At 41.8% G+C, this 27,951-nt stretch overlaps 1 protein-coding gene across 1 annotated transcript; it reads right to left on the minus strand.

Moving 5' to 3' along the window:
- Positions 1–2,164: 2,164 nt before the first annotated feature.
- On the minus strand, positions 2,165–27,948 carry foxo1a (forkhead box O1 a). The gene is made up of 3 exons (XM_031751232.2): positions 26,946–27,948; positions 6,699–6,890; positions 2,165–6,333 (listed from the first exon to the last, which is right to left on the minus strand). The coding sequence occupies exons 1-3, from the start codon at positions 27,579–27,581 to the stop codon at positions 5,146–5,148; spliced, it is 2,016 nt and encodes a 671-aa protein (XP_031607092.1). The 5' UTR covers positions 27,582–27,948; the 3' UTR covers positions 2,165–5,145.
- Between the last annotated feature and the right edge of the window lie 3 nt (positions 27,949–27,951).

Below are 27,951 nucleotides of genomic sequence, written 5' to 3' on the forward strand. Positions count from 1 at the left end.
CACTGTAAAGAAATGCAAACACTTTTTTTCCTGGACACAGGGGGAGTGACATTTAGAGAGCCACTTCATCTGTTGAGTTGGGTTCAAGTTCTTCCCGACGTGTCTTTTGTAAGCCAACATTTTGCTGGCTGATTATCTAGATGATGATGGTTATTTCACAGAAATTTTCATTAGTGTTAAATTCAAATTTGTATTTACAATTTAAAGCCAAAGACAGTAGGGGCAGAGAGGCTGTGCAGTTTTCTGTCTGGGGTGACTGGGTTCAGTGGTAGGGGGTGCATGGTGTGGAATGTGGCTGTAAGAAAAAGCCAGGAGGAACCATTATAGGGAAGAAATGAGACGCCAGAACTGGGAGTGCAGCACAAGATGAGTAGAGATTTTTAATCTTAGTTATAAAACAAGTCTCTGCGTATGGCATCAATCTTCTCTTCTGAGGGTCTTTTATCTTCCTGTGGCAATGTGTAGGCTATTTTCCAGTTTTTAAGTGTGATCGTTTGTCATTATTACACAAAGATGCATTAGGAAATGCAACTCTTATTTTCGCATTTTGATCTGTAGTTTTTGCCATCTGAGTTTCCTCACCAGGGATCCATTCATCCATCCATTTGGCATATTACTAGAAAGTCACCTAAATTATATACAAACAGTCGTGTGGGGTCAAATGTATAACTCTGAGCTTTATTGAGCATGAGGTTTTAGAGCTGTTTAACCTTATTTAACCAAGAAACATTAACAGTTTGTGTGAATGTTTAGCATGCATGCTTATGACCAGGGGTGCACATAAGCGGTCCGCAGGTGTGCATTCGCTGTCAAAATAAAAGACGCGCACCAGATAAGAAGTTGCAACGTGCGTTTGCGTACATATAAAAGGCACTGTTTTTGTCCACCAGAGTGGGATTTTCACGGCATATTCTGCACCAAATCTCTGTGCATTCATCATTTGTTTGAAGCCAGCTCACCTCCTGCAGCCACTTTTCCGAGAATACGCGCTTCTTTTGCGGTTCGGACTCCTTCTGATATTTCTTTGGAGGTGGAGGAACACCAAAGTAATTGCTTAAAGGAGCTTGCTTCTTCGACATCTTTAAGAGTTCTAAACAAATGTCTGTCCTCCTCCACAAAAACTTATGTACGCAAACGCGCGTTGCAACTTCTTGTCTGGTGCCCGTCTTTTATTTTGACAGTGAATGCACACCTGCGGACCACTTATGTGCACCCCTGCTTATGACAGAAAGTCCAAGATTCTGATATAAAAAATCTGCTTTGTGCATTATCATTTTCAGCCATATGAAAAAAAGTTTTTGCAGGGCCCTACACAGTCCTGTAAAAAATGAAGTACATCCTTAGTGTTTCCATAGCAATTGCAATGGCAGCTTGTATCATCTATAACTCCTCTATAAAAGCAGACGTTTGAATTCAAATATGTGTTAACACAATGCCACAATCTTTCCAGGAGCGGACATCCCATCAAATTTACAATCAGACTGTGTAATGCTCCAAGAATTTCCAAAAGCTACATCTCACAATCTGTAAGGCTGAGTCATCATGGTAATGTTCATGACACCACCTTTAGAAAATGCTTGAATAAGTATGGCTTGTTTGCAAGGGTTGCAAGGAGAAAGCTTTAGGTTTGCAACTTTGCATCTGAACAAACCACAAAACTTCTGGAACAATGTCCTTTGAACAGACCAGACCAAAGCAGAGATGTGTGGCCATAACGCACAGTACCACGTTATCAGAACTTATACCAACTTTTAAGCACGGTAGTGGATGGGGTGACAATTTGGTCAACCTAGTGAACCTAGGCATGCTGCAGTCATCGAGTCGACCATGAAATACACTGTTTAAGTATTCTAGAGTCAAATGTAAGGCCATCCCTCTAACATCTAAAGCTTGGCCGAAATTGGGTCAGACCTCAACCCGACTGAAGCGCTGCGTCCTCAGGAGAGCTGTGCATAAACAAATGTCTGCAAACCTCAATGAACTGAAGTAATGTTGTGAAGAAGAGCGGTCCAAAATTCCCTGACAGCGATGTGAGAAACCGATAAAGCATCTAAAAGCGTCTGAATAATGGGGTGTGCTTTGTTTTTCACAGGACCGTAAAGAGTCGCATGAAGACTCTTTCTTACATGAATGTATATTGATGAATGACAAATATGACACATCCTTTACACATAAGTACATTTATTTAGGTTTTAATACATTAATATTGAACATGTTACATATTTGTATTGATTGCATATCACACAGCACAATTCCAATTTATTCCTGTATACCTGCTCAAGGTAAATGTAACAGATTTTCATTTAAAATATGTAATAGGAACTCTTCCTCTTGTTACGAGGAGCCCTTAGTTATTAAATATACAAGTGAAAGTGCAATATCTGAATTGGTCCAGGATCTGCATTTTGAGCAGGACTTCTCTAATGAATAAATATTGTGTGTTTCATTTTAAAAATGCGATAAATCTTTGACTTTTTTTTTTTCATTAATTTGCTTTTTGATGCCATTTTCTAAAAACTGTAGCTGAATACAATAAAAACAACATTGTCAGTTTACAAAAGCTTAGCATATCAATCACTGCATTTTCTATTTTCTAAATAAACTTCATTTTTTTCCCCATAGAACTATCTGAAACATAGAGTCTTGACAACACCATAACATCTCACAGCACTATGTTACAATAAAATATCTCTGTTAAAAGTTCAAAGAAAAGGGAAATAGAACAATAGCAACATAAAATTAAAGAATACAATGCATAGATTAAATCATTTAAAAATGTAAAGATATAATTTACTTAGTACAACTCTTTAACTTTTAGAGTGAACCTATGTGGATTCATTACAGTTTATCCTGACTTGAGTGACCGGCACAAATATATAGATGTTTATAGATATATATATAGTTCTGAACATATAACATGATACAAATGCTAAATATATCACTTTGACTTCAAAGGCAAATTTGGCTATAGTACATTATGGCATGTTTGGATAAGAAAAGGCAACACCTGGCAATAAAGCCCCAAAGCAGCTTTTATATTGGCTCCTCTGCCTTTTGAAATGTTAAGCATTTAATTTGACTCTACATAAACTTGCTTACTCCCTGGCTTAAACAAAAGAAAAGAAAAAAAATCTATGTCACTGGAGTCAGATCGTTTGCTGGTTTGGAGTTTGCAGGTTTTCATTTCAACCAAAGAAAACTCAAAACTAATTCAAGAACCTTCACTTGTGGCTGAAGGTAAATTCATTAGCGACACAGGATCGCCTGCTGCTGTGTGCGGTTTCTCCATCATAACATCAAGACTAATGTAAATAGGTGAGTTTCACTTTTTGCCTTTGTCTCGCTGCCACCTAACCATCAATTTCATGAGAACCAATCATGTTTACAGATATAATCTTGAGTATTACTTTTAATTCTGTTTAATAAAAGTCACTGACAGGCTGAAAAGTTTGTCGCTAGAACAGCAACGACTGGGAAACGACCGTTTGAAAATGCGAATATACAAGCTGAGATAAAGAATCAGACACGTAACACTTAGTGGCAGTTTGCTGGGAAAACGAACAATAATTTAAAACAGACCTGTTACGGAAATGATAATTTGCGCTATCAAGTCACATGATACCATAATATCAAATGTTTAGAAGGACACGATGATATGTAGAGGTAGGAGGGGCAGTGAAAGCAGTAAGGCTGTTCCTACTGACAGCATGAGAGGGCTCTTTTGGATGCTGTGCTATCTAAATCAGTCACAGTAACCTTTTAAGACACAGAAGAAAATACAAAAAGTTCTGAAACTGAGCAGGGCACAGGCTGGTTACTGGCGGCGTCTTCTGCAGGTGTTATGCAGCCTTGGTGTGAAAACAACAGTAGCGCTGAGAATATCTTTTATCCAAACTGTCTTGACCTCTCAACATTCACAGCGCCAAAAAGTGTTCAGGAAACCATAACAATAACAATTTACAGTCACTTATTTCTTCCTGACTTCTAAAGAAAAGTCAAAGTAGGAAACTGACAAGAAAGAGTTCACTGTTCTTCAAGACTGCTGGATTTGAGTATCGTATGGACCGTAGACATTTACAATATAAAACCCTTCAAGCCTGCAGTCTACATCTACTTTGTTAGGCACAATAAATAGGCCCCTGTGGTATTAAGGTTCAGAGTGACGAATGACCCAGAACAATTCTCATGTCTGAGTGCAGGTTATGCACCAGCATAAATCTCTATTAACCACAGATAATTTATGCTGAATCTAGTAAACATCTAACTGCATCATTTTTAATAGACATTCTTAATGTATTTACAAGAAATCAAAACGTGTGTTTTCATTTTACAGCCCGATTGATCTCAAGCGCAGATCTGTCCACTTAGCACGGTTGAAAAGAATCTGATCCAGTTTTCTCTGTGGGCTCATTTCTGCTGCCTCCATTTTTGCTTCCATTCTGTAAACACTATTTACAATTGTGAAAAATACATGACAAGAAATGATTTCACAAACTGTATGATTACAATATGTACATTCAAGAAGTAAGTTATTATGTAACATCACTCAAGGATCCGTTGAGAAAGATCTCTCTTTTTTTTTCTTTTTTTAAATCATGTCTGTCAACATAACCCATTCGCCAGATTACCTTCTTCAATTTCTCCACAGCAGTAATCGATCACCATTACAAAAATCTTGATTGATGTGACACAGTAAACAGCTTGGTGTGAGTTTAAGTTCTTAAACAGACTGCTCTGCTGCTGCTTCTGCAGATGATCATGATGAGATGGTACTGTAGTTGGCAGTATTGTCTGCAAAGATTACAACTACTGTATAGTAAACCAGAGACGTGTGTTTCAGTTTGGCTCATATGTTAAGGCAAAACGTTTGGCACTTAGTTTGTACTGACTTATTTCAGAAAATAATCCTGACGTCACCTTCAAGAACTCTGGTGGTCATTTGTCCTCAGCAGATCAGGACCGGTCTGCTGCAGTGATCTGAGAAGTATTTTTTGAAACAGAAATGATGGTGGAACAGTGACTGCAGGTTATGTCCAGATGAGGAATGTATCTTCAGATACATTTTTAGTCCGATGTCAGTTCTGATTGTGACGATGTCAGCAACGAGAGTTTAAGTAGAAAGAACTTTTTTGTGAATCACAGTCTCTAACCTGATACCCAGCTATGCGTGGTGGTCTTCACCCCATGTGGGAAACCTTGTTGGGCCACCACTGGCTCAAAGTTGAAGTCCAATGAGTCCCCGTCCATTAGAGTGTCATGGAGGACTGTCTCCATGTCAAACTCAAACTTCTCAATGGACATGTCATCCAGGTCACTGGGCAGTTTTTCTGGATGCGAGGGTGCTGACAATCCTGGTCGACCATATCCGTTGGTGTTAAGAGGACAGAAGCCGCCGGGCATGCCTCCCCCGCCGAGGTGGGCAGAGAGGCCATAAGGCATCTGCATCTGGGTTTTCGCTGTCGGTAAACGTGCGGCGCCTCCGCTGTAGTTCAAGGACATGAGCAAACGGCCATTCATAGCCGATGATGTGGCTGAGGCTGGGCTGTGCACGTTGTGGGGATGACTGTGAGGGAGACCATGTGGATGACTGCTTCCTCCTCCCATGAGTTTGGCCGCATGCTGGCTGCTGTTGTATGGTGGCAGCATACAGCCTCCGCTGGACTGAGACACAACAGTGTCCACTGATGGCATTAGCTCTCCGTGCTGGTCTGTATCTGATGTCAACAGTTCTTTCAAAAGCCCTGCGGTGCTGCAGTACTGGCTCATACTGGGCCCGAAGCTGGATTTATTCTCTGACAGTGTCTGCAGTGGCATGGATGACAGGCTGTTCATTCCTGCTTGGCCATACACACACTTGTGGTATTCCTGCTGAGACTGGGAAGCCATGCTGGGCGAGCTGTAAGAGGGGTACCCAGGGCTCGGCTGCATCATGGGAGAAGGGGAGGACTGGGAGGAGCCAGGGGTTGTTGCCCCTCCTCCAACCTGAGAGTTATTTGGAGAGAGCAAGTTTAGGTTGTCCAGGAGGTTCTCCATGACATTCTCAGAACTGTGTCCCAGAGAGCCTGTCATCTCTGTGAGACTGGGCAGCGTGCCTGTCATCTTGGCCCCGGGGGCTCCAGGGTAGCCCATATGCACGTCTGCCTCTCCAAGGTCATCCTCAGGCACAAAGGGCGAGAGGCGGCCGCTAAGAGTGCTGGCGTTGGAACTGGTCCGAGGCCTGAAGCTGTTCCATGCATCGTAGTCATCATTGCTGTGGGAGTTGGGGCTGCCAGGCCACTTGGAGTAGGAGCCTGGGCTGTCTGCACCTCCATCAGGGCCGCCCTGCAGGGACAGCTGAGGGGAGACAAGAAGACTGTCAGTGAACCAGTAATATTATGCATGCCAGAGACGTCAGTTTAAGTTTGTAAGTGAGGCAGAAACCATTGAAAATTAAACACAGGGCTGACTATGACTAAGCTTTTCTTCCACTGTCCATATATTGTAATGATAAGAACACAGTTAAAGACAGGAAGAATGTGACTTTACTTTTCAATCAATAGCATTTTTTTTTTCATGTTAATCTGCTTCAATTAACCTTTATTTGAACTATGGCAGATTATCTCAAGGTACTGTACACATTGCATACACAGTGAGTAAACAAGTATTGAAAAAAATACTATCTCGGTATGTAAATCAATAAAGAATTCTTTCTGAGTTACCTTTTTCTTTGCTGCTCTTCCTCTGCTCTTGGTGAACTTGCTGTTGTTGTCCATGGAGGCTGCCCTGCGTCGCGGGGACTTGCCGCTCTTCCCGCCCTCCGGGTTTAGCATCCACCATGAGCTCTTGCCCGTCCCCTCATTCTGCACTCGAACAAAGCGGCTGTGGAGGGACAGGTTGTGTCTAATGGAGTTCTGGAACAGAGGGAGAAAGAGAAAGAAAAAAGCTGGGTGAGGAGCGGACAAACAGAGAGTTTTAAGTATGCCCTTTTCCGACAACACCTCAGATCTGATTCATCACACAAGTGCAAATCCATCTGTACAGGTGGTCCTTTGTAAAAACACGCTCAGCTTTACAGCCGACTTACGAGGAGAAAGCCGAGATTTTAATGTCACTCAACAATCTAATGCTGCTCGCTATTCAAAAAACACATGTGCACAAACAAACAGACAATAGATGTCAGTAAGTTTACTCCATGAGCAATATCCTGAACAGAGCAGGGATTAAACTGCAGACACTCTTTTCTCCAAATTCACTGTAGGTGTGGGCTTTCCCTCACAAAAACAGAAGGGCCTATTGTAAAACGCTATTATACCACATTCCTCCTAACTATGTGTCTTGTTTAAACCAGTTCAAAATCAAAGGGAGGAAATAGACTAATCTTTCCTCCTTACAGACACACTTATGGTGCGCTCTAACGTTGCTTAGTGACACCACCAGTGGAAAAACTAATTTTTGTGCAGGAAGCTAGTGAAGCGTTGTTAAAACAGAGCAAACAAAAGAGCGAGAATATTGAACAAATGTCTGCTAAGCACAGCGCAGAGAGTAAGACAGCACGTCGGCCCTGCTTTATTGGAACTGCACTGGGACGCTTGGCTCTTCAACATCGCAGAGTTAATTTGCTGTTCAGCCCGTAATGATTTTAAAACTCTACATCAGCCTAAACTGTCACTGAAGTGACCATTTAACCTCAGATGATAATTTATAGTCTCTAGGCCCTGCATCATTTTCTGTCCAGGTCTTAACATGAAGTAATGAGCCTTGTCCAGACATTACTGTGCATGCGTAAAGCTTGTTGTTTTGGAAGAAAAGCTAAAACTCCCGGCACACACACACACACACACACACACACACACACACACACACACACACACACACACACACACACACACACACACACACACACACACACACACACACACACACACACACACACACACACACACACGGCTTAGCATGCATGATGTCTAACGTCATCAAGGCTGTTCCTGCTGTGAGTCACCGCTTCACATCTGGTTCACAGTCTGCCCTCTGCTCTGCCTTCACCTCCGCTTCTCCTCATTTCTACCATCCCTTTGGAGTCTGGACACTAAAATCTACACCCAGTATAATCTATTCCACAGTTTTCATTGCTAGTGACTTTTATTTTTTTAAACTAAGACATACAGGACTTTCTCAGCATTAAAACTTATCTGTTGGAAAAATACTGAAAAAGTGCACATGTCATTTCATAGCATTTTCGTTTACAATGATATGAAACCAACAAACAAACGACTCATACTGTTGCTTTTCTTTAATTAAAGGCAAACTGCAGATCTGCACTACAGATCTGACGGGTAACCCTTGGAGGAACTCGGGGTCTAAATTAAGTTCTGGCTAATAATTTAAAAGTATTCTAGTTATTAAAGATCTCGGGTGATGACTGCAGGACTAAAGATTGATACATTCTAGAGAATTTGTAGTATTTTAGGCAGTCAACCTCAGTCTTCTTATTGTCAATCTACACAGTCATTTTGCTTATTTTAGGTTTATCATTTCATGCATTTTCATCTGCTTTGCTACTATTGCTGGTTTCTTTCAGCATACTATCACTATCAATGATCCCTGTTGCAAAGCAGCATGTAGTACCTGCTTACTATTGTTTCACTGGTACCTGCCCTTTGCTTTCTATAGCCTCAGCATCACCTGTTGGATTGCAATTGAGCATAGTCACGTGTAAAAATGATAAGTGTAAGCATGTGACACTTTTTCAAGTGTCAGCCGGCTAATTTGACCAATTTTCATGTATATTTAGACAGTGCAGGAAACACACAATAGTGTTTATCTGTTGTTAAAAGTTCAAAGACTAAAGGTTTGTGGTCATTTTGGCAAAAGCTGAGATGCTTGCAAGAAACAAACTGAAACAAAAAGAATGATCAAACGCTGAGATGGTAATATGGGTCAACCTCTGAAGCCCAGACTGAGTTCATCCTCATGAAATTGCAAAGTCACAATTTGATTATTTTCTCAAACCGTTAGAGCCATAAAATACATTATTCACAGGACAAGTATGATTCCCCCATCACAGCTGGACTCGCTTCATTATGAAGTGATTCTTTTTTAAATAACATAAATGTTGCTGGATATGTTAATTGGAAAACAGCCAATTTCAGAAAAAACACGCTATATTTTATTTCCCTGTCCTTTATTTTCCTTCAACATCTTCTGTTCCGTGTCGTACTTTTCCCTCTTTCCCCTCCTCACTGGAGGACTTGAGCCTCTAGGGCACATGAGGGCCAGCTTGAACACTGGTGCTTCACAAATGAATGTAATTACCTCTGAATCAAATGACCCAACTGCTTCAGCCAATAGTTGTGGTTTAGTTTGCATGATCTGAGGTACGTGACAGCCCTTCTGTGATTATCCAAGTAAATGCTTTTCTCCCCCTCCTCCCCCCTGCACATCGGTAGCTATGACAAAACGCAAGGAGTAAAGTCTGGTCATGAGCCTCTCTTTCCCATGACTGCGACGAGTGCTGCTGATTTCAGCTCTGCTGGGACAAGGAATGAACGCAATGTGTGCACAGACGCCGGGATGTCCTGTTGCAGCCCTATATCATCCCGGTGACAGAAAGTAGAAAGTCACAGCTAAAGTCTCTTACTTTAGTGACCCAGGTTTCTGCTTTGTCAAATGTCACGGTTAGAACGCAGGGTGTAATAATCCAAAACATTTTAAAACCCAGTTTAAAAATATTGATGCAAGGCAGGGAGTACCAGCAAAGGGTCATAAAAGCTGCTCTGATGGGAAATGCCAGAACTCGGCAGAACTTGGTGTGCCGTGTGGGGAGTGTGGCTGAGTGTGTCTGGTGGGGCCAGTGGAAAAGCCTCGTCTCCCACTGTGTTTGTGTGTGTGCGCGAGCGTGTGTGCGAGAGAGTGCCAGCTCATGTTTTTAGTGGAATGGCAGTAGGACAAACAGCAGCACAGTATGGTTTTGATTTTGTAGCTCACTCCGCTGCAACCAGTGATATATTGGTTTGAAAACACACGCTATTGGGAACAAACAGACACGCACACAGTGATCCACTAAGACAGAAATGCAGATGTACAAATGGAAATCCCTTTGCTCTCATAATTATGAAGCCTTTCTTCTTTAAGACCAGGCAAGTATTATTTCTTTCCTGTTAATATCTTTTTAATTAAAAGTATGCGGTTTTTTTAGGTGTGTGTGTGTGGGGGGGGTGGCGGCTGTAGGGTCCTCTGACTGAATGCGACACTGGTTTATCTCTGGCTGCAGTACACAGGAATCTAAACATTCCAGCTAATCACTGTGTGCAAAGTTCAATTGTAATCACAGCCAACTTGTTAGTATCTCTTAGGAAACAGTAAAGGCAGGATTCCCAGCCAGGCAGCCATCACAATCAACATTCCTCAGCAAGGTTACAAAACCCATAATTTCACAGAAGTGAACTCTTGATTACTGTCGCTGGAGGACGGTCCTATCTTATGTTGCATGAAAATTTGACAATAACACTTTGCCATTTAAAAGCAGAACATTCCATTTCTTGCCACACACACAAAAAAACCCACCATTTGCACAATGCTAACACATTAACATGTGCTTGAAATTAATATACAGTTAATGAGAGCGGAAATCTTCCTTGCAGTGGGTAGTCATAATAAATGTTGATTAAAATACACATGCGCGCACAGACTGTAGCCTTCTCTCTGTTGTTCCCGAGCTCGCCGTGAGGAGCACCACCTCCATTCATGGTCAACACAGCACAGCCGTACTGGCAAAACACAAGGAAGTGACCACATGAAAGAGGACTGTGACAGGAAGCAGAGCTGACTTCCTGTCTCACAGGAAACATGGCGGTCAGTAAGCAGAGAAAAAGGCATGGAATGCGAAGTCGTGAGCCAAGTGGACACCGCAAAAATCGCCTCCCCAAAGCCCGCTGCCAAAAGAGTTTATGTTTGACAACAGGCGATAATCCCTGATATCTGATGTCACACCACAGCCATTAAATGAAAGCAAAGTTCACGTTGTCGTGTGACTGCTGAAACTGAATTACATGACTGAATACGTCACGACTCGGCAAGAGGCTGCAGCGTGGCTGTCTGGGCGGTTTGAGACCAGGAGAATGTGTTTTGAATGTAGGCTGTTGAGAAATGCAGAAAGAGGAGCTGTGTGACAGAGTGGGCTTGGATCACTAAAGAACACACTGTGCTGATTTAAAAACTCCTTCACTGGCAGCACTACTGAAAGGCCACACTGTTCGGTACATCACCCTCTCTTTGCTTCTGTCCTCAATGTCCTCTTCCTCTCGCCTTGTATGCTCTTTCCTACTCCTTTCATCTCTTATTTTCCAATATTCGCTCCCCTCTTTATCTTGTTTCCATTCATCTGCTCTTTTGTTCCCTACCTTTCCTATTCTCAGCCTGCTTGCTTACTTTTACCTCTCCTTCCACTTGCAAACTGCAGCCAAGTACCTGCAAAAATCTAGACACTGTGCCACACAGGTGTTTCAGATTGACCAAGGTGCTGGAAGCTCTCCGAGTCGTTCAAATGTCAACTTGTCTAATGAAAAAATCCCCAGAAGAGCGCAACACCACCTACATGCAGTGCTGCTTTGAATAATGTAAACCCGCAAGTGAAACCTCAACTGCAAAGGCCATATAGCTACACGTATAAAGTGCAACATTGCTCCCACCTCACTGACTGAAAGCGTGCAGCATCTATGATCTCACACGCCAGCAGCTATAGCTTCACACACATTTACCAGAGATACGGAACATATGAAAGTGAAAATGTGGTTTCCATGCACTATTTCCACTGAACTCATTAGAGAAACGGTGCTGTCCTTACCATGCATTTTCACCTTTTGTTACGCAATTTTCAGCCTTAAGAGGAGCTCTTCACTGTAACTAGCTATTGTATGTGTAATGTCTGCACCTGTGCGTGAGACGACAACCTATAGAGTATGCGCACACCAAGATAAGTAGCCCTAAAAGCTGCAGCTGGGTCACGTCTGGAGCCTTGTGCTGAGTCTGGCAAAGGGCGAGAAATATGGTTAAGACAGAAAATGTGTAAACCAGCTATTAGCCTAACACCAGCTTAGCATGTCTGCCCGCTTAACAACAGGATGGGGTTGAGAACACAGCTCTAGGTGAGGCGATGGGTCAACAAACCGAATGAACTCTCGCTTGCTGCGATGAAGTCATCTAAATATATACTTGCGATAACTTTCTCCACTCTGTGTCAGACACACTCTTTCATCCAGAGTCTGACTCAACTGTTTTTTTTGTTTGTTTGTTTGTTTTGTTTCTGGGTTTTCTTGTTTTGGTTTTGTCTTTGGATGGGTGGGGTGGCATCTAATACCTGGGGAGATTTCTACTCTAGTTGTAACTGATCAGTGATTCCTTCTGTGCATATAAAAGCCACATCCCCTACAAAAGGCTTTTCCAAAAGTATCTCAGATATTGTCACAAATTTCCAAACAATGCAAGGATTTTACATCTTCACAATCACTTTTTTTAACTGTTAAAATATCAGAAAATAAATTACTACGGTTAGATTTGTGTTAGGCAATTAAATGATCTTGATAATTATCATTGGAAAATACTTTTAAGTATTTAAAAACTGGGTTGCTATAGCTCACCTGGCTGAGCAGGAGGCCTGTGAACTATTCATTCAATTGTATCTAAAAAATCAAACCGATAAATGCTCGTTTTGGGTTGCTCAACCTTATCCCCGCAGTCAGAGTAGAGCATGGAGACGGAACAAAATGAAAATGGAGAGTCAGACATCAGTATCTGTGGTAAAGAGTGGTCCCGCAGCATCTGGAAATGGTTTCGATTTCTAAAACTATAAACACTAGAGCAATATCTGCCGCAAGATAATGGCAACTTTTTCCCACCATTCCAAAGGTGGATGTTACCATCCCATGAGTACAAGAAAGAAAACCTGCAGTCCCCAAAATGACCCACTTAGCAGCATCGACTGCCTGTGTCTTTCTTTTCAGCCACGTCTCTCCTAAGAATTGGGCTCATAGCTCATTATCTATGTCTTTGCATATTATCAAGACATTTAGCTGTATGTAATACTTTCTAGTTGTTTTGGTGCTCTGTTGAGGTGTTGAATAGTTTACATTGGATTCATTTAGGATTTAGTTCTAAACCAAGTCAGCTATTACCCCTTGAACCTAAAAATTTAGAGGCTCCTTCTTAAGTCTTCTCGTTTTAGGTCTAACAAACATAGTGAATGAGTTTCATTACAGCTATTACATGCATATTAAGATAATTCTTTACATCGAAATGATAAAAATGTGATAATATTTTTGCCCAAATTGTCAGGCTACTTACAATGAATTTGTTTGTCTCTGTCTTACACACATATGCAACAATAAACCAATACAAACTCACATTGCCACATTCGCAGAGCAATCTGACCAGACCGTGATGACTTCATGTATTTGCAGTTTGATATGTTATCTTCAGCACCAATATTGAATTGACCAGTGATAATCACTGACCTATTTACTAAAGTCAATAAAGCGATGATTATAAAAGGCGGTGGAAATAAAAAGCAGGGCACAGGAAATGTAAAGCCTTAGACCTGCGTTCATTATTTATAGCATCTTTTAAAAAAAACATATTCTAAGGAAAAGGAAATGATTGTTGTCATTTATTTTGCATAGCAGCAAGTGGCACGGCACAACGCCTTAGGTCAAACTGGCTAAGGAAAGCACAAATGTGTTACTGTTGGTAGCGATATAAAAGGAAATCTATCTTGCCACAATTCAGTTAAAAAAAAAGAGTCTCAGATTAAAAATGGAAATTGACCCTAGGATAAGGTTCTAACTAGAAATAGCTTATTTTTTGCCCTCTCCCAACATCCTACCCCCTTCCTAGTCTTCTATTCCTCCCTTGTCCTTTTCACTTGCTCTCCAGGGACATCATGCATGCACGCTACTTGCCACAGCTGATCGCAGACTCGTGTTGCAGCAAGAACAGTCCCTTCCTCACCCGTTGACGTCAACTTTCAATAAATCAATTTGGCAAAGAGAGCTGAGTGAGAAGGCCAATAGACAGAGCACTCAGTGTGCAGCTCCTCAAATTCACTTTAGAGTTCTATGAGTCCAAGTAGCACTCTATGTCTTCCAGGAAAGTACCTCTTCAAAATGGTCATTGTCAGATGCTGACTTATATGTACATCGTAAAGTGGAGAAGGAAAGGCAGAAAACGCGAGTCACGCAGGAGAAAATCTGTCTGCAAATGTATTTACTGACGGCCTTTTGGCAGGATCGCCTTTACTCAATCCTCTGCGAGCAATCTTAATGCAACCACCCCCCTTCGCCCAGACACACACACACACACTGATACACACACACATACACAGAGCTTGGAAGCCTGAGTGGATGGTGATTGGTTAAGTTGAAGATAGATCGATCTCAGACGCTGCTGACAAATGATAAATAGTCTGTGAGTGGTTTTGTGCATACGGGCAGACACAGCCAAGCTACTGACACTCGAGGATCTTTCATCACCGTCTGATAGTGTGAGACAAGTGGCAAGTGAGATGAGTGGCAGAGTGGCTATTAGTGAACTTCCTGCTGCATTGTGTCCGCACAGGAAGCGCTGGCCAGTCCTGATACTGATTCTTCTGGTTTATATGCAAAACACTGCAAAATGAGACCCTGGTAGGTACAAAAGCAAGGGACCAGCTGGAGAAAACAGTGGGTTCAAGAGCCACAACTTCCTAATCAAAACTCTCCCGTCTGACTCCACAAAACAAGAGGAAAAAGGAAAGAGTGGGGCCTTATCCAGGTAGGCTTTTCCAACAGGATCACAATGGTGGATAAAACTCTTATTGCACATTTAAGAAGCAGTTCCCCACTTAGGATTTGCTCTCATTATGGAGCCAAACACACATAGCTTGGTGAGAGAATAACATATCATCTATCATTTCCTCTACTTTCAACAGGCCTCATATTTGGACAAATTACTCCAAAGAAAACTTGGCCGAATATGCGAGTGAGTGACCAAACTTAAAACTATATACTCAAACAATCGAACGAGCATGCATTCTCAATTCCATTATTTCAAAGGATGCAGAAACCCAACATAAATCTTGGCAGCAACACTTGATGGGGGTCTAAGTGAATGATTAACATGACATTTATGGGCATAAGACACTTTGAAAATAATGACGCAGCAAAAAGAGCAATCACAGCTTTGTGTTTACATGTTGTGCTCTCGCTTGTGCTCGTTAATTTCTTGACTCAGACTTGTGCAGCATGCTGCTCATGTGTATAGACAGGGATCAGGTTGTGCTGGCTAAGCTTGCAATGCTAAAATATGTGCATGTGTTGCTATGTGCAACACAATGCGAGTCTGTAAATGCACAGAGCAGTGTCTGTGGAGCGAGGATATTTTTTGCCTCTGATCGGCACAACTACTGGGCTGGGCTGCTGCCTGCTCTGCCTGGATAAAGATGCAGTGTGTGGACCACTGCTGGGTGCCTGTTTGGTGGCCTGTCTCCATGGGCCTGGCCCACCGCTGGATTGACAGGGAGTGGGGGAAGTGTTTTGGGGGTTATATTTATATGCTTCTTACCCCAGTTCAAACTAGCAAACACAGGGATATCCCAAAGCTATTTTATGGCTTCCAGTGGAAAATCTCTATTCAGTGACATAGCTGAGAGGATTTCTCATCACCACAGGTCTCCTTAGTGCTGCATAATCAGACTGTAAACACTAATACATGTGTATTTCTAAGATGTCTTTAAGAAAATGACTGCATACAAGTACATTGGACTGGAGTCTCCGCTCAGAAGATTTAGCAATATGTGGAAGAAGAAAAAAAAAAGAGCTACATCTGCTAAAATTCAAACATCAGCAGAAAATCTGAGAAAAAAAAATGACCGCCCACACTGTCTGAACACTGTCTCTTCTCAAAAGTAACCTTCTGAAGCAGCAGGGAGATTCCTGTTACGCACTAAAAATGTCACCAAAATTAAAGGACATCACTTGGAGGTTAACACTTCAAGAGTGCAAAATAGAGCATAATGCCAGCACTGTTACTTTAGTGGGAAATCACTGCTACTATCTTAGGCTGAAACTAAAGTCACAGTAGCGGTCTTTTTAACCTTTTCTTAGATCTCTTTCCATCGTTGAGAAAATGTAGTTGGTGTACCGAACACATAACTGGCTACAGTTCGTTAACATGTTTTTAACTGATCACAGTTTAACGGTGAAACATGCAGGTCCTGATAGCGTTTCTTGTTTTAGCTTTGTACGCAAAATCTAAAAAAACCAATATGCACATCAATCAGACTCTGTACATCTGTAATGCACTTACATGTTTTCTAGTTCTAAAATTGGCATGATTCATGAGTGACTGTTTTCAGAGAAAGGAAATTGCTAAAGAAACCTTAAAAGATGCACTGGAACAGTTATTCTTTTTGTCACAAAGTGGGTTTTAATGGACTCACTTTAAAAAGGAAATAACAATGACACATACGAAAAAAATATATAAAAACACAGACTATGCAAATGGAGCAGGAATGCAAAAACTGTAAAAATGCAAACAAGGATTTTAAGAAGACACCAAAGCAGCCAAATATTTTCATGGTTATCTTAAAAATTATTTCTGTGTTTTCTGAAAATTAAACCAGAGAGACCACTAAAAGACATACACCGTGTACTTTTAATATCAGCATCTTCTTATGCTATATAAAAGCACTGTGAAGACAGCAGAGGTAACCACAGATAGAGACCGCAAAAAGTTAAAGAACGAGAGTTTGTGAAGGGCTCTGTTTTCTCATGAGGTATAAAGTGAAACTAGACTGATATGTCCCGCACTGTTAGGTACAGTGAGAGATGGCAAGTATGACATTAAGCCAGCCTAGACTGGACTCAGTCATGGCGATCATTATAAAGCTGGCATCGGTACAGGTCAGGGCAAGTCTCATTTCAACATTTATACTGTGTCTATTATTATATTAAGTCTAAACCACAACAAACCACAACATTTAAGTATTTGAAAAGAACATGTAAAAAGTTTGTGTCGAAGGATAATCAGCAATAACACTGACTCACTTCCAAGCTCTGAGCAGTGCGGAAGAAAGGAGAAAAATGAAGGAAACGCTGGAAGAGGAAGAAGCCACTGAATCTGGCGTCATTCTCAGTGTTGCTTCCTCTCCTGATGACATCACTATCCGTGTTGCATACCTTGTAGTGCTTTCAAACCACCCACTTCCTGTCAGTCTGAGGCTGAAGTTTGCACCTCTTAAAAAGGAAGGTTAGCAGAGATAAGAGTTTCTAGAAAAAAATATTATTTTGCCATAGTTACGGCAGCCAGCTGACATAAATATCTACTATAGCTGCCTTTTATTACATTAAGTTTGTGCAACAATACATTAATCACTTTTTCTGAGAGTCTAATGTTTGCACAAAGCAGATTGTGCAATTCAGACTTTTTAGAGTGATGGGGAAATTAATAACTGCCAAAGACATGTATGCCAAACAATTAGTATTAAAGCGTCAATATTAGTACAGCGCAAAATATCACAAAAGCAGCTCGATGGTGAAAGACGACAAAGAAAGGATTCTCTCTTTTGATTCATAGAGTACTGTAACATTTCCCACCGTTTTCCCAATGGCACCCTCTTTAAAACAACACAAACGCTTCTGAATTGCTAACAAATGCCGGTGTTGTAAACAGACCATTTCCTTTTCAATGAAATCTTGCTTGTCAATCACATCAGCCACAGTATGAATGAATCACTGAGAGCAGAATGTGTCGACATGTCATTACACATCAAATTGGCCCGACTTACACGGCAAAGTTTCCCAGAATCCAACACAGGAACCTTGAAAGCTGAGCCGCACTAGAAAGCAGAGACGTTACCCACAGACTGCACGAAATATTCACCTCCACCAAAAAAAGCAAAAAAACACTGTTTATTTTGAACAGACGTACGACGCACTATTTATACAGGCAGTTTCAGGAGAAACGCATTTTGCACCTCTCGCATACGCCAACAATGACAAACTGATATCCTTCTTTGGTAGGGTTTGGTTGGTACATTTCAAGTTTTAATCCAGTTCCAGTTAAGGTCAAGTAACCACTGCCCTACCCACTGCACCCATAAGCACTTGATCAGACAAGTGCCTTTCTATACAAAACAGACAAAAGTGCAGCAATGTTGCAACACCAATGCAAATCTAAAGGGAACACTCCCAAAAGGCAGTTCAGTTATAGGTTTGTGCACTTTGGCCTTGAAATAACTTATGTTCCTATGACAAAAGAAGCGGGAAATCTGCCTTCAGATGTACAGTCATAACAACACTTCTGATTTTAGTGTAGATTTTAATTTCCACCCATGTCAGCCAGCTATACAGCTCCAACGAGTGTTCATGTATGTGACAGAGAGCCAAAATGGATGTGTGATGGTGTGATAATACCAGTCCAGCCTGACAGGCACCGTGCATAATCGCTTCAGGGCAGGAATTGCACAACAATGTGGGTCTGGGTAATGCCTGTGGTTTGGGGCCCTCAGCAGTGAGCCTTCCCATTAAAGTGTTGCTCTGTTCACTCCTTGTGTGTCTGTAGCTAGTTCACACTCATATATAAGCTATGAGAAACTGACGGGACACCAAATTTGCAAGTGTGAAGAAGCGCCGCGGGTTTTCACTTCTTATTTCTACAGTGAAATTTTTTTAATCCATACCACAGTTCCTCTTCTCACACCATAAAACAATGCTGAGGTCTTAATGGTAACCCCACAGAGGATTTTTTTCAATTTTCCTGACTGGTGAGAAGTTGTGAAAAGAAGAGGGGAAAAAAAGAAAAGCAAAAAAGATCACGTGGTTTTGTCTTGCTACTACCAAACCCATAATCTTAAAAACAAAACATTCTGACTCATCCTAAATGACTGTTTACCTGACAACGGCACTGGATGTCAACTTCATATTTTCAACTCTAGCGTAAAGCAACCTGCGTGGGCGCCACTCCTCTGTAAGGCTGAATGAAGCTCTAGTATTTACTGGTATCTTTTGTATATCACTTCTACTTACTCACAGTTACTGGACGCTACAATCACAGAGTGATCTCTCTCCTGAATGATCTGGTCCTCAGCCAGAAAAAGAACTGACAAAACAAAACTCTGGCAGGAGTGCCGCGGAGCTCTGTCATGCCAGTGTCTGAGGCGGTGGAAACAGCCGTGTACACATTTGACATGATTTGTTTGAAATCACGAAATGAAAGGGGCACTTTATGGGGTTTTCCAGTTTCCCTTCCAGCAAGATAAAGGCTCTGTAAGTAACTTAGCAATAAGTTACCAGTTGTGGTCCTGGCTACGTCACTAACTGAGGAAAAAAAAAAATCATTTCTAACCGGTGTAGGTGTAGGTTCACATTCAAAAGTTGCACTTACTGTCATAAAATGAATTGAGGAAGGATTCGTTTTTTCTCAGGTTTCTCAGTAAAATTTCTCATTATAGGCTCATTCCTGGCTGCATACTTTTTGCCAGACCATCTGGAACATCTTGCCAACCCCAAGCACTTAAAAATGTTGCTTTTTTTTCTGCTTCACAGAAAAAAAGCAAAACTTCTTTGCATATGTTAGATAGGTTTTTTGTATTTTGCTCTTTCATTTCAGAATGGAGAAATGCTATACCGTGATCTGGCAGCTGAAGAAGTGAAGAAAATCTCAAATCTTTTCTTTGAGTGAGAGCTGCAAACTATAAAGCCTGTTGGACTGAGGCAGACAGACGTGAATGCAGAGAGAAGCTCCACGTGGGATCAATTGTTGATACTCATGTGAGGTTAAAGGGATGTGACGCGATAGCTACAGAATGACTTAACTCCTAAATAAAAACACATGTGCTCCACATGCAGATTTAAACATCCAAAAATCATTTGACAGCAACGTTGCACCACATTGCTTGTTACTTCAGTCTGGTGACCCCTCAATATCACAAAGTGTCTCTTAGTAACAATAAAAGACAACAGAGGGTAATGCTAATGCCGGGTCTCAGAAGTAAACAAATATGGAGCAGGGCAGAAGGAAAACATGACATTGTGAAACAATGTGTGGAGCTACTAGTTTCACACTGTTGCTCAATCAAGTTTGAGAGGATGAGCACAGTTACATCACATCGTGTGCATCACGCTGCTATACTACGCACAGCCAAAACCACCTAACAAGTGGATCTACTTACGTCAACCGAAAAGGACAAACATTTGCTGCCTCTTTGAAATGCAATAAATGTCATTCTTTTTCAGGATTAGATATTCTAAACAGTCTTCGGTTTCACCAGTGTCACCTTTGAGTCTTGGAGGACAATATGAATTGACAAAATGGTCAATTAAAGGGTCCAATGACTGATATGTTAACTGATAACAGCTATAATAATTACTGCAGTGCTAGGCAGAGAAGATTAAAGACTAACAGGTAGCAATCATCAATACTCACAGCTACTTTCTAACACCCCTGGTGCGCCAGCTATGGTGATTCACAACTTCAAAGCACTAAGCGATACAAAAGTGAAGGGGAGAGGCGGTCGTAAGTGGATACTGGATTAAAATCAGCTGGGGAGAAAAGGAAAGGCAGAGTATCACGCCACAATAAAAAAGATATAAAAGCCTGAGCTGGAATGTTCCCTGTGTCAGCCTGTCTGTCTGCCATCATGTCTGCGCATCTGCCAGCAGCAGGGCTTTAATTATGAGGCCCAGGTTATGTGCGCACACACAGTAGACTAACGTCCCACATATCTCTAACACAGTGCCTCACAGTTCCGCTGACTAACCAGTGGCACCAGACTTTGGCCTGCGGCTCCCTGATTCCAGTAAATGTCTTGTTATGCAACTCCTAACAAGTATCACCCAGACTGAACTTAGAGCATTCTGGGTCCTCTGCTGTGTTTTCTCTCCCTTTTCTTAATTTTTCCCTGAAGACAGTAAGCAGTTAGCTCCTTGGGGGTTTGCCATGGCAGGGCTCGGGTAGTGGGGTGGGAGATGGAGGTTAGTAACCCTTCAAAACACCAAGTGTGGCCCGCTTTGTGCTGAGGCAGAAAACCAGGAATGGAGAGGCAGGCGGCGCAGTCAGGAAATGGGGAGGAGGGTGAGGAGAGCTCCTTCAGCTCTATGCCTGAGAAACACAGCTGCCCCTCATGTCTTGGGGCAATGCCAAGGTTGGACTCCCTGATTGCCTCAGGGGGGTGAGAAGTGTGTGTGTGTGTGCATGTGTGTTTGTTTCCAACCAGCAAACACAGGAGGACTGCTGTTTTATCCAGCTATCTGTCCTACTAATACACATTCAGACCCAGAGAAACAAACCGCCTGTGACTGGTGATAAAGCACCACCAGCTTTCTGCTCACTCAGCTAGAATACCTAAATTCTCAGCTTCTCCCTTTCTTTGAGCCACACTCCTGGTAAATCCATTTTAGATAGCAAGCAGCAATCTGATTCACCTCTGCATCATGTGCAAAAGTTAAGACCATTTAAAAAGGGTGCAATGTGACTCTAAATCCTGTTACTGATCAATTAAACTTAAAGGCATTGTATACTGCAAACCAAAAGACATTTCTGAGACCAGTAATCCGTTTCTTTTAAGAACCCAGCTTTGGGTTAAACCATTTCTAGCAATGAGCTGGAGCTCATATTATACTGGAATAAAACACACTCACACACACTAGCAATTTGAGTGCAGAGCAGTTTTTACTACAGTCATATCATGACTGCTGAAACAGAAGATAATATCAGATTTCATTCATATGATTATATCTCATATATTCTACATCACACTGTAGTTCAAGCTCCAGTAATTTTAACTGAAAGGCTCCATAATATACTTGATCTGTTCAGCTGCTTTCAACAGCATTATGTTTCATTTACGTATTCTACTTATGAGATTAAACTAGTAATTTAAAGATTAGCCCATACGAGTTTGCAAAGGTATCAGATAATAACTGGAATTAAAAGAACTGCACCTATACAAAGCAAAAACACACCAAGAAGTAGAGCTTTCCAAGAGAATTCTTGGATCCTTTTGATATATGGCGTTGTTTATGTCAACAATTTAAAAGAAGTATAGAGAACCAGGTGTCACTGTTAATGGTTCCATGTGTTCCTGAGAGTTTATGGAGGGTTTCTTTTTTGTCTTGATATTTTTGAGGTTCATTTTGCTACAGAATAAGTTTCTCTGATGGTAAAAGCAAAAGTGACAATGTTTATTTTGTCAAACTGGGCTATTTGAAGTTTCACGATCTACGTTATTCTTTATTCTAAACAGGTCCATGGGATCCATGACTCTTGATTACCTAACTACTACACAACCTATGTGATGCTAACCTTGTTTACTGTAAGACGGTAAGAGGGATTGGAGTCAACAGGTGCATTTACATGGTAATGACCCTCGTGTCGCTCGCTGTACAATCTGCTCGGACCTACGTGTTTGTCTGCTTCGCCACAGTTTGCTTTGAGACCCGTGGGAGTGTTTACCAGCGTAGGCTGAGGAATTTCAGGTCAAGAGAGCATCGAGCACAGAGAACACCCATGGCCAAATTGATCTGGTAACTGACATCAAAGCGTACCTGAGCCATCCAGCTCCATCAGTGAAAAGCAAATATTTATCCTGCAGTGACGTACTTATAGTAGAGAAATACACAAAAGAACAGACTTTTGGCTTAAATGCAAGTGTCTGCGTACATAATGTATATAATATTGCCTACCTAATGCATGCATATGTTTGTGTGCGTGCAGCAATATGAAATCCTGGTTGTAATGCTTATAGTGACTTAAGGAGTGTGATTTTTTTTTAAGTTAGGCAGTCTGCTGGAGAACTGGACATATTAGGAAAAAAATAAGCAGTTCTGCTGAGAGGTTTGGTGATGCATCATTTGTGCCATCTGTTCGTCTTCCTGTTGGATGGCATCCTGTGCCAGGGCCAGTGTCCAGTCCACTCTGAGAGCTTCTCCAAGCTGGTCCCACCTGGCACAACTGTCCTCAAAATTCACACTGTCACAGACGGCCTGAGAAGTGTGGAGGCTGTCATGACTCAGTTCAGACACGACCAACTGTGTAGGATCAGCAGCGCTGAGAATCAAGCTCAGCCTCAAACAATTAAGAGTAGATAGCTCTAATCATAGACTAATGAAAACTTCACGTGCTTCAACCAGTTTACTTTAGGGGAACCAGGTCACCTGAAAGATCAGCAACATTGAGGAATAATCTTTAACAGGTTCTGAGACACTGATCCAAAGGTAAATTACAACTAATATTTTAAGGTGTTGAGCAGTCACCGCATCCTAGAAACAAAGAACTCGGGTTTTGCTTTTGTCGTTGAAATCTATCTACGTCAGAGGCCATGAAAAAGCTTAGTCCATGACTTAGTCAACCAGTGCCTCAACCCACAAGCCGCAGAATATGTTCTTATTCTGAGTGTTTTAATATTATCATGAAACCTCAAAGGATAAAAATCAGAAGTTATTTGGCGGCGCTGTAGTCATCAGACTAACTGGTTGATCGATACGCTCTCATCCAATATAGCCTCTCATTGTTTCGACAGTTGCTGGTGTCATTCTCCAAGGATACAAGTGCTACATCAATAGCCATTCAGGATTAATCTATTCTTTTTGGTAGGGGGTGGAACAGGAACAGACTACCTGAGAGAAACAGAATGGTCTGAACACACCTAACTCTAACTTAATCGAGATGGCCACGTCTACCTTACAAATGTTAACATTTATTGGACAGTAAGTCAGCACCAAATTATAGCCACGTTTTGTTCAAATGAATGGCCACAAGTTGTGTGGAGACTCTGCAAATAGCTTGCATTTCACAGCTCAACGACTAATGAGGCATATTACCCAAAGCGGTATCTTAAAAGTTCTGCCTCAAGATTTTATGCAAACTTTCATGCTTAACACTTAAGTGTTAACATGTGAGAACATCAGTGTTTGGTCTCTTGTGTAGTCAGAAAAGAAAAAATGCAATTTAGCACCACTGACACGAGGCCGATTAGAGCTATTCCCTAATAGCTTTTGTGCTGATATAGCTCTATTGTCAAAACTCATAATTATAGACAGGTGCGCTGGTTGACTCAAGCTTTTTATGGTTATTTATAATTCTTTAAAACCAATGGGCAGATTTGTTTTCCCCCGTGATGAATCAGTTGTTTAAAGACTAGGCACAGTTTCAGCTGACAAAGTTGTTCTCTGATTAACTACAGTCCAATATTTGGCTTGAGCGCTTTTGTTTGTATGTCTACAGTCCTTCTGGAATGAAATCTGCCACACAATTTACATATTTTCATACTTCCAACAGGTCATTTCACCCATTGGCAGATAATTCATAGCAGGACTGAAGATCACAAAGCCTGGTCTCAGAAAAAAGACATTTTGCACATTTTAAAAGGGAACAGTGATAATAAATACCGATTAACTGGATTAAAAGATGATTCTCTGTAAAAAATAATAATAAAAAATAAACAAAAAACCCCCCCAAAATGCATGACTCAGACGCTATATTTAAACATCATCATCTCTGGCACAGATACTTTCTCTCTATCCCACCTTATGAGTGTGGTTGCTTTGGAGAGACAATGTGTGATGGCCCCCCTGTGTGGAAGTGAGAGGAGAGCTTTATGAATAACTCCCCTCGCAGCCATGAATGGCACTTTGCTTTCCCACAGTATTACTCAGTTTACACCCCCACCATGGCAGGATAAGCCGAGAGCCCAAGCGGTGGCTGAGCCGCCAGTCACACGCAAAAATGTCACACGCTAAATGGAAGCAATAAAAGTGAGAAACTTGATTTTTTTTTTTGTTTAGTTTTATTAATGAAGTCACAAGGACGTATTAAGACTGTGTCACTGCGACTCTGCTTCAGTCTCTAATACCCAGTCACTTGTCATATCCAGTCTCTGCTACGTAACTTCTTAATTACACTACATTCCAGTGCTTTGCTCTAAGAAAAAGGGTGTGTTTTATGGTCACTGGAGTACTAGTACTAATGATGCACACATAACCAAGTAACCAGTCTGCTCATCCAGTTTAAAAAAAAATGCGTTTATTGATAATTTGCAACCTGAGACTTAACATGACTAACACCATGTGGGTGTTTCTGCTTCGAGGTTTCAGCTTACCACACACTGCCTACAGATTCTTGACTTGATTATTTCTTTTAATTTCCATAAAAATGCAGCATTCGGATTTTTGTTTTACAAACAAACTACAAAGTATTACGGATGACTAGCATCCCTTGCTCACTGGGAAAACATGCTTAAAAGCATGGTAAATACGGAGGAGATTTTTCCTCAAGCAACCTCTTTCACAAACACACCGACACATTGCACTCAAAAGTTTCATTTGTTGTCTCACTTGTTAACAGGCCGATAAAAAACACACATTTTATGTTAAAAGCACCTTGCCTACAAATCACAACAAAGCCAGAGAGCAGCACAAAGCTGGAACCTTTTAGAGTATGAAGGCATACAAAGAAGAAGTGAAGGGGAAAAATGGCTTCTGGGACAATATCACCACCCTAGCAACACATCTGTCCAGTGCCTCCTTTGTTTACTGGGGGATATTTCACTACACTGAAGGGGTTTTTCCACTCTCATTTAATTTGTCTTCACAGGACTACACTTGACAGCCTAACATGAGTTTGTGTCCTTTCTGCAAACACTCAAGTCAGATGAATGGATGAATACGCGGAAGGCAGTGTATTGTGGCAGTTTTTGGCAAAAGTATGCGGGTCGCGTGTGAATGATTAATTAGGGAAAAATATCTGTCTACAAGTCCGATTCACTGCAAACTAAAGAAAAAAAAAAGAAATTCTCTCTAGCCTTCGTGACTGATCTGAATGTGTCATCTCTCAGCACATGACTCAAACATGGGATCCTGCTGACACGGGAACACAAAAAACAAAAGCTTTAAATTTCATCGGCAGCCCAGACAGCCTACAACACTACAACAGAGGGAAGCCATAATAAATCTCTCACTGTGTGGCTACAGGCTCAATATGATTTCCTGCTGTGAGAGTAGACTGTCATTAATTTATTGTCAGACACCAATGAAACTATGTGTCTCCAAAGAGAGGTTTACGCCCTTCAATAGTGTTCAGTGGGAGGGCCTGTCACACCACATCAGAAATTTTAAGTCCCCTCTTGCGTAATGTTTGGGACAGATCCTAGGACACATGAATGCTGGTATCGCCTTACAACACAGATGTATAAATAAAGCTTCATTCGTGCTCACGCACTCTGATATGGAAAACTGTGATTTAGCCTTAAAAAAAAGAAAACTGAAAGAGTAGATCTTTCTAAATGATTTTAAGTCACAACTCAAAACATTTTCTGAGGGAAGCATTAATTTGGGGACGAGAAACATTCAGTTTAGTTAGGATATTCATATAAATCATCAAGTCCGATTACTGCCTAAAGTTATGGTGACATAAAACGGTCGTTAAGTTGATGGATAACAATGGAAGGGAACGTGATCATGAATGGGACTAAGTGGTTAACAACTTAGCAGCTACGCAACTCTTTGTGCATGCTTTTTGTCAATCCCGGGGAAAAGTATGCATAGGGAGCAAATCATGTATTAACATAAGTCTCTGCAGATGATGATAACCCTCGAAATGATGATGGATGATAAAAATAAACAACCCTGACCAAATGCATTACACAGTCACAATAAACCGACTATTGAACACCACAGACAAGCCAGAAATCCCTGGAGGGGTATTACAGTGATACCACAGGAGATAAAAACATAGCATAAAGCACAATGAAGCCCCTGTGAACCCACTGTTAAGTACCCACAGACACACCAAAACTCCCCACTGAATAACTTTTTTATTTTTCCTTTTATACAAGAAGTACCACAAGCAAGTGCTTTATCAGGCGCCGTGGCCATCCATGAACACACACACACCCGCACACATACAAACTCACAGTTAAGAATAAGAAAATAAGTAGCTACCTTCCATCCTGCAGAGCTGTTGCTGTCTCCTTTGTCCTTGAAATAAGGCACACTCTTCACCATCCAGTCATAAATCTGAGAGAGAGTTAGTCGGTTCTCGGGAGAACTTTCGATAGCTTTGGTTATGAGGTCTGCATATGACATATTCCCCCATGCGTTTCGCCGGGAGGAGCTGCTCTTCCTCTGGGCAGCGGCAGCAGCGGCGGCCGCGGCCGCTGAGGACGACGAGCCGACCGGGGTGGAGAGCAGAGGCACCTGCTGCTGCTGCTGCTGCTGCTGATGCGGGAGTTGCGGGTTCGGGTGCTGCTGCTGCTGCGGATGCTGCTGATGTTGCTGCTGCTGCTGTGGAGGTTGCTGGTGGACGCAGTTCTCCTGACACTGGAAATCAGTGCACAGGATGATGGGTTTCTGCTCTGTGAAGTCCTCGGTCTCCTCCAGCAGGCTCAGGTTGTTGATGAACTCGGTGTTGTTGGCGGGTTCCTGCTTGACAGATGGGACCGGTGAAGAGGTGTTGGAGTCGCCCGGGTTGATAAACTCCGGCCGGGGCAATGGCCAAGTGCACGACCGGGGCCGCGACAGCGGTTCAAAATCCGGGTCGATTTCCACCAGGTGTGGCTGCTGAGGCGCTTCCGCCATGGTCGAAAGGTGAGTGAGAAAAGTGTTACAATGTCATGTAATTGTGACGAACCTTCGCTCCTCAAAAGCAGCAACTTCGCCTCGGAGACGTGAGCGAACGCAAGATAAAACTGACCGGGAAAAGAGTGCTCCGCTTGGGCGCAGGAAACAACACTGAAAGTTACATCCCAAGTCGATAAAAAATTAAAAAACAAATTTAAAAAATCAGCTGATTAAAAGAATGATTCTAAAACGTCTTTCAAGTAAAGTAAAGTCGAGTACGCGGTCACAGTGTGTTGACCCGCTGGTTTGTTTTTGTCCAGTCCTACAGACGTTCCGTCTGCTCCTCGTACAGCCTGTTGACTCTGTGTTGTACATACAGCTTGTGAGG

This window comes from Oreochromis aureus, linkage group 14 (genome assembly GCF_013358895.1).
Source record: "Oreochromis aureus strain Israel breed Guangdong linkage group 14, ZZ_aureus, whole genome shotgun sequence".
NCBI classification, from domain to species: domain Eukaryota; kingdom Metazoa; phylum Chordata; class Actinopteri; order Cichliformes; family Cichlidae; genus Oreochromis; species Oreochromis aureus.

Excerpts from the sequence above, each read along its gene's own strand:
- foxo1a (XM_031751232.2), bottom strand. The coding sequence starts at position 27,581 with ATGGCGGAAGCGCCTCAGCAGCCACACCTGGTGGAAATCGACCCGGAT. Across the intron at positions 6,891-26,945 it reads ACAGCTCTGCAGGATGGAAG|AACTCCATTAGACACAACCT; the intron begins GTAGCTACTTAT and ends CCTCTGTTCCAG. Across the intron at positions 6,334-6,698 it reads GAAGAGCAGCAAAGAAAAAG|CTGTCCCTGCAGGGCGGCCC; the intron begins GTAACTCAGAAA and ends GTCTCCCCTCAG.